This window comes from Solenopsis invicta, chromosome 2 (assembly GCF_016802725.1).
Source record: "Solenopsis invicta isolate M01_SB chromosome 2, UNIL_Sinv_3.0, whole genome shotgun sequence".
Taxonomy (NCBI): domain Eukaryota; kingdom Metazoa; phylum Arthropoda; class Insecta; order Hymenoptera; family Formicidae; genus Solenopsis; species Solenopsis invicta.
In genome coordinates this window covers 14,722,804-14,730,660 of record NC_052665.1, presented here as the reverse complement: position 1 = coordinate 14,730,660, position 7,857 = coordinate 14,722,804, and the positions used below count along the sequence as shown (strand labels likewise).

Genomic DNA, 7,857 nt, shown 5'->3' with positions numbered 1-7,857 from the left:
AGCAGATATTATCAAAAACGATAATATCTGCTTCTATTACTTTAAACGTAAGAATTTGAGTGACCAAGAAAGAAGTAAATTAATTCTTTGTTTTATTTCATCAGCTTATATATGTATATATTTCTTTTTAAATATAATGCAACAAAAATAATTATAATAATTATATCTATATGTTATTAATAAAAATTATTTTTCATAATTGCACTTTTCCTAATTTTTACAATAGATAAAAATAAAGCAACAATAATAAATACATTTGCAAACATTTTTCTATTTATTTACAATTAAATTAAAATTATTAATCGTATTTAAAAAATAAAAATTTAAAAGAAATCTCGACATAAATGTTTTAAGCTATAATTAAAATAGAATAAAATCCTAATATATATATATATAAAGTACTTTATTCCTTGCGGAGTACACTGCGGACCTCCGCTCCGCTTACAAAATTTAAACAGAATAAAATCCTAATATATTAATTTAATATATATTTACACAAAATATACAAATTTATTACAAAAATTATACATTTGAGTATCAAGCAAATCAAATGCAACTTTCTTTGGTTTCAAAAAAAGTTCAGTGACTACACATTTTAATGAGTGTTAATATTTCTAATATTGAGACATATGTCTCCACCCATTGGCGATGTTAGCGTACCTTTCGGATCGAGAACCATTGGTATTAAAGTTTTTTTGCATGGTTCCACCTCGTATTTGCTCAAGATAGTAATAATTCCCAGTTTTGTTTGTAAAAGCCCCATGCGGGCGCCTGTGGAATAATAATATGTAAGATATCTCACAACAGTCTAACAAATAAGAAAAATAAACGGCATTAATAAAACTTCAAAGTTATAATTAATTTATTACGATATTGTAATTAAACTTGTAAAATTCGTCACTATAAAACTGGACAGAGGCTAAATTATTCAGATTGTTGTATATGTCATAAATATAGACGTAACACGCTGTAAACAAATAATTAATAAATAAGTTAGTTAACTCCCTAAAGAGAAAAACACTTGGCCGACGCTTCCTCGCAGTTTTGATTAAAGAAATTATTTGCAGTTGTTAAAATACCTAGCTTTTGATAAAAAAAAAGTTAAAAAAAAACAAAAAAGTTAAAATTATTAATGGGTATTGCCTCTGCAATAATTATATCAGAAGAAAAAGGGGCAAAAAATACTCTGCTCCTTCTTCTTAAGTCAGCGACATGTACAAAATAAATATTTTTGATTTATGTACATACACCGGACAATTAAAAATTTAAATTTGTACTTTACTCTGTTAATTCTGTTCATATTTCTATAATTACAATCAATGTTCTTACCTATACATATGCGTGGACCCTCTCCAAATGGAAAATAGGTACATGGCGGTATTTTACGTTTGTTCTCTTCGCTGAATCGCTCCGGATCGTATCTTTCTGGATCAGGGAAGAATTCTGGGTTATAATGCATGCCTTGCATCGAAATATAAATTGGTGTGCCCTTTTCGATAACTAAATCGGAATTTGGCACCTTATAGGTATCAACTGCTACGCGATCCAGAAATGCCAAAGGCGGATACATCCGCAATGTTTCGGACACCACCATGTCGAGATACGGAAGCGACATGACCTGAGAGCAGGCAAATAAAATAAATACTTTAAACTTGATAGTAATTAACATTAAAGTAATTTGCTTTATTCAATTTTTTAATAATAAAAAATAATTTATGATGTTTACATACCATGTCATATGTGATTTTGCCATCAGTTTCGTGGAGCGCATCAAGAATTTCTTTTCTGAGCCTATCTTGTATTTCCGAATGTATTGCGAGTTCATACAAAGTAAAAGCCATTACCGATGAAGAAGTTTCGTAACCAGCTGTGAAGAAAACAGCTGCTTGCGCTACTAGATCATCCCCGTCAAACTCTAAAATTTTAATTAACTTATTTTAAAAAATTTGTATTTGTTATGATTAATTTTTATCTATTGAAATTATTTAAAACATTACTTAAACAAATTAAATTCTGATCTTTTAAATGCACAAATTGAAAAGTTCACGCATTAAGAACGTTTGAATCATTTTGCTTACTGAATCCTCCAATGTTCTGATCTTTATAAGTGTTTCGAAGTTCGATAAGAGTATCAATGAGATCATTCCTCTTTTGACCAGATTTCATACGTTCAGTGAGAGTCTCCCAAAGGACATTACGTAAGAAACCGGTGGCTTCCTTGCCAAACGATCTCATACCGGTCCAACGAACTAGCGTTGGAAAGAAGAATATGGAGAGAAATTCGAAACCACGGAAAATGTTATACTCAAAAATCTTTTTGCCATATTTTCGGAACTCGGCGTCTGGATTGTTCAACGAGTTCACATTGAGTCCGTAGGCAGTAATGCCGATTATGTCCGTAGCAAATTTGGCAGTTAACTCTTTTACTTCCATTTCCATTCCTTTATCTGCCGCCAACGTTTTGATTTAATATTAACAATGTTGTTCTAATTATTTAGTAGTATTCATTTTTCTCTTGACATTTGTAATTCCATTTTAGTGCACTTACCTTCTAATTTCAGCGAGTCAAGATATGCATCGAGATTTTTACCGCATTCTATCATTAGCTCGAACATCTTTTTCAGTTTGCCCGATGTAAACGTTGGCGTCAACTTTGTTCTTAAAAATTTCCAGGCTGGGTTTTTTATAAAGAAAAGATTAGCATAACCCAGCCGATCATTTATATCAGGCGAACCGTATCTGTCAGAAAAGTAATTAAAATCCTTCACTAAGATGTTTTTAACGATTTCCCGATCACGGATCATCAAGCACGGTTTGTCTAATAAGTAGAACCCGATATAAGGCATTCCCTCGCCTTGATCATATAAATCTTTCATAAGATGTGCAGGATTTTTCTTCATAAGCATGCAATCCGTGAAATTGCCAAAAAATGGAGTCGGTGTTGCTTCTCTTACACCTTGTTTCTTCCAGTACCCAAATTTGCGTGTCATGTAAAGATACAGAGTTATAATGAGAGTTGTCAGAACTATTATGCCATCCAAACTCCAGTAAGCCGTGATGAGTGCCATTGTTCACTTTGCCTACAAGAACAGATTTTTATATTGGTTTAAAGAAAGGGATGATAATATGAGCAATCCATCGCTAATATTTATTTGTTTATTAATTATATTACAAATAGCTATAGAATCGATTAATTATATACACAAGTATTGGGATTAAAACAGATATTAATTTATAAGGTATGATTACAAAGCAGATTTTTATTATAAAGCCAATTTAAAAATTTCATAAACACAATTAGATATTAATATTCGGTTAATTTTACTCATAAAAGAGCGTATTAATTAAGAGAAATACAAATTCTCGAATACTTAATATATTTTTGAACTCAAATCTCTACCTCATTAAAAATAAACACTTAATATTTAATAGATACTCAATAAGTTATCGCAAAAAACGTTACGTTGATGAGAAAGTTGTAATAATTTTAAATCTTAATAAACTATAAAGGTAAGATATTTAATAATGAGTTTTTACATTTTTAAATTTGTCATCACGTTATTAGATAAAACTCAGTCACTTACGTAATCAAACGTCACTTACTACTTGTAAGAACTAAATAACACTTTTCTACTAAAATGCGTCGTACTTATACTTTTGCACCAGTTAATTATCCAATAGCGGTTTGGTCTCTCCTCCACTGCTCTTTTCAGAGTGATAATAGCCAACTCGAGATAAAGTGTATAGCATAAGAAAAAGAACAGCGTAACTTCACCGATTTTTTATCCGCTATTCCTTTTAGTTTTATTGAGAGTTGGTGACGCGATGAACACACAGTACCCTCTGAAAATAATGATGATAATGTCGACGGCAGTTATGAGTAAAATGAGTAGACTCAAATCTGTCCGTTTAAAAGCATTAGATTCAACTTTGTTTTTATAACTATCGTAAATAGTAATTAAAATTTTATTATTAGTATTTATTTGTTCATAAAAGTGAGTGTAAAGTTGGACTGTCATGTCTTTTGTCTATACTTGATAGCCTAAATATACAATTATACCATTACGGTCCACGTATATGTATAATTACACCAATCATTTTACTAAAGAAACTATAATACGAAATTGAGGCGCTTATTTTTATTTCCAATAAATATGTGTCGCTATAAAAGCACCTATTAAAGTTAAAATAATTTGCCTTGCTTTCAAATAAGATTAATATTCCAACATCATAGTGGTATTGTACTATTAGGGGATCACAAAATATTAGTATATCAATAACATCAGTTTAACTTGTAGTTAATTAATGTAACTAATTGAGAAATAATATGGTTTCCTTGGACAAATCTTTTATTTTATTAATTATACATTTTTTCTTAAATTGTATCCTTTTTTCGAGACATAAAAGAAATCTTTATAGTAAATCAACATTTTATTAGATGTAATCATCAAATAACTGTGTTAATAATAACAGAAATATTTAAGATGGCTTTAAGTCGTCTTAGATTTTGGACAATTGTAGTATCTGTGTATTGTGTATCGAAAAATAAAGTTCTTAAAAATGAAAATATATTACGAGAATTGCTTGAGACTCACCTAACCGTCAAATATAAAAATGTAGAATATTTATAAATATTATAAATGTTAAAAAATGTAAATTATAATATGATAAATATTTGTACTTACTACACAAAATTTTCAGTGCAAATACGAGTTATAAGTTACAGAAGTGGCATAAACTTCAGCATCATGCACGTAGCTGTATTTATGCATTTATGCAACTTCCCTTCCATTTCTACTTTATTTTATCTTATTATAATATTATCAACGTTATCTCATTATTATCAATTTAAGCTTGAAATTATATACGCAACTAGTAATTATTGTTGTTCAAGATGACATTGAAATAGAGAGAGCGCGCTCGTCATTTCCGCGCTTTTCTCTCTCTCTCTCCCAGCCAGCCGACACGTGCGAGCGGTAACGCGCAAGGCTGTCATAAATTGACGGCACAGCGGCGCGCTTCAGGCTTCAAGCGTTCAGGCGTACATATGTACGTCGCGGACTGTCACTCAGCGGTCATATAAATAAATATATCAATTTCAAATAACAATTAACGATCCTTCTAGAAAGATCGGTGGGTTGATGAGACTGTTGTCTATTTACTAATTTCCTCGCCTAGATCTTTCTAGAAGGATCGTAGTCTTTAAAAGGGGTAAGTACGAAGAACCCGCAGCAGTCGTCTGTAAATTGCCGAGATGAAATCATTATCAAATCGCGTGCAATTGTCTAATTGTAAGTGACACTTTGTCAAATCGCGTAAGTGAACTCTCGTCGCTGGTATCTTCCGCGACAGACGTCGTTTAGGAGATTTTATCTCGCTAATCGAGATCGCGTTTCATTGCTCGGTCGGAGATTCACGCAAATAATCGTTCGCGCGGTCATCAGAAATCTGCAAATTCTTTGGACAAATTCTTTAGACAATTGCGAATAAAGAGATCTGTATTAGTAAAAATACTGGTTTATTAACGGCCATCAATCCGGCTCCTTTTCGCTTCTTCCTCAGTCGCCTCTCTCTCGCGATCTCCCTCACACACACACACACACACACACACACACACACGCGCGCGCGCGCGCGCGCACGCACGCACACGCACACGCACACGCACATACACATTATTGTCCACTTGCAAACATTGTTCTTGACTTTTGAGGTGTCTATATTGTTATCTTGTAATTTTTATAATTATTCTTAATTGCCTGTTAGCATAACATTGGTAAACATTAACTTAAAACGTGTTAATAATTTAATGTGTTTTAATAACATTGAACAACAATATTTGAACGTTTTTTCTTATTACAAGTGTGAATAGTCATTTTTGATGTACTTTTGCCTGTTAAACACGAATCCAAATTTAATTATTAGCTCACAATTTTTTTACAACTTTGTAAAAAATTGGCGTCAAAGAGACTAAAAATAATGAATTTGAGAGTTCTCATAATACTATTTTATATTAATCGGTATAAAATTTTTTGTCTGAATTTTGTTATTGCCACGTGAAAGTATCAACTTTTAAATTTAACTTTGGTGTTTGTTTCGATGATTTTTAGTTTTCAAGATCTCTTTTCCCATGTATGTACTACACACTGTTTAATTTGACCTTTTTTTATGTCACGAGTGTAAATATCACTTTTGATATATTTTTACTTGCTACATACAAATTCGTTGTCCAAAGTATATTATATTATATTACATATCTTACATATTATTATATATCATTATGTTATATTTTGAGAAAATTGACAATTTGGAGAGTTTATTATTTATGACTTGTTGGTGTTATTTTTTTTTTATTGTAATTGCAATTGTAAACTAACAATTAAGTTTGGACAACGGATTCGTATTCAGTAGGTGAAAATACATAAGAATTGTAATTCAGTTGTTGAAATATAGAAACCTTGTTGCTTACAATGAAGTGTAATTGATTTTCGACTTTAAACTTGAAAATGATTGCCTCGTAATCCGCTGTAAACAATTTAATGCACAACGCTCCTTATTTCTAAGAGAGAGGTAACATGAATAAATATAAATCAGTCCATCAGTATTACAATACAATAAATTCAGTTTAGCATGTAGTATATCAATGCACAAATCATATAGTATTATCAATAAGCTATGTAACAAATTGTAATCATAATAAATTGTAATCATAAATTGTAATCATAAATTAAATCATAATGAATCGTATTGTATACAAATTTGCCAACTTAATATAAGTATGCTTACAGCTCGCCAACTCAATAAAGGTAAGCTAGTAATCATGTAACAATTCTATAAATATCAATCTGAATTTATCGCTAATATAATCTTAACAATTGTGAATAATCTTTGCTTGAATCTACTTCCACTAAGAAAATCAACGTTACATCTCATATGAAGAATAAAATCTTAATCGCGTATAAATTATCAAGTATTTCAATGTTTAAATCAGTATTTTAAAATTGAAAATCAGAATTCTCAAAATCAGGAGATTGTTAAGTATTGATTGTAAATCTCAAATTAAATTTGTAAATCTTAATTAACTCTAAAATAATCTTAAGTCGTTGTATAGATTATCAAGTTTTTCTATACTTTAATTTAAATTTTAAAGTTCAAATTTAATTCTCAAGTTTAAAGATCGATATTAAAGCTTCGAATTTCGATTAACTTAATTGGCGATTTAATATACATTATAAAAAGGAAGATGACATAGGGAATGACAAATTATGCAGTTAGAAATTATTATGTAAATAGTCTTGCCGGTTGAATTGATTGTCGATTAATCGAAGTTTGATACAAGTTATTCATAGCTGTTCATCAAAATATTAATGTGTAACTGCACTCAAGCACATGTGATTTTTTTAACAGTGTTGAAAAAACTGTTATGTCCTGTCGGTACAGAAATCCTTTGATCGAGACTCTACAAATACACTCACAAATAAAGCATTATCTCGCGAGACAAACGTCGCAGATATAAATTATTGAATACGAAATAAATAATTGAAAATAAGAATATAAAAACAAATAAGAATTGCTTGAAGCTTTCACCGTCGAATGAAAAAATTACGGATTGTTAAAAACTACAAAACACTTCCGACAGAAAATGAGCTCTAATTTAAGTCTCATATAGTAATTATGTATATACGTAAAATTATTCATTAAATTTGATTTTTTGTGAATTGCTTGTACACTAAATTCCACACTGATTCAAAAAAAGTGAAAATTATTAGAGGGTATCGTTCTTCCAATAATTATATTAGAAAAGAGGAGGCAAAAAACGTTCTGTTATCTCTCCCTAAGTCAAGGACATACATAAATAAA

At 30.3% G+C, this 7,857-nt stretch overlaps 1 protein-coding gene across 5 annotated transcripts; it reads right to left on the bottom strand.

Annotated features, from left to right (window-relative positions):
- Positions 1-468: 468 nt before the first annotated feature.
- On the bottom strand, positions 469-4,789 carry LOC105197404 (cytochrome P450 6k1). Of its 5 annotated transcripts, none has more exons than XM_011163730.3 (7): positions 4,686-4,789; positions 3,585-3,843; positions 2,549-3,080; positions 2,079-2,447; positions 1,731-1,915; positions 1,330-1,618; positions 469-771 (listed from the first exon to the last, which is right to left on the bottom strand). In XM_011163730.3, the coding sequence occupies exons 3-7, from the start codon at positions 3,066-3,068 to the stop codon at positions 596-598; spliced, it is 1,539 nt and encodes a 512-aa protein (XP_011162032.2). In that variant the 5' UTR covers positions 3,069-3,080; positions 3,585-3,843; positions 4,686-4,789; the 3' UTR covers positions 469-595. The 5 variants fall into 5 exon arrangements, with proteins under 5 accessions (XP_011162032.2, XP_039315614.1, XP_011162033.2 ...); XM_039459680.1 differs by having other exon boundaries at positions 469-719; XM_011163731.3 differs by having other exon boundaries at positions 3,604-3,843.
- Positions 4,790-7,857: the final 3,068 nt, after the last annotated feature.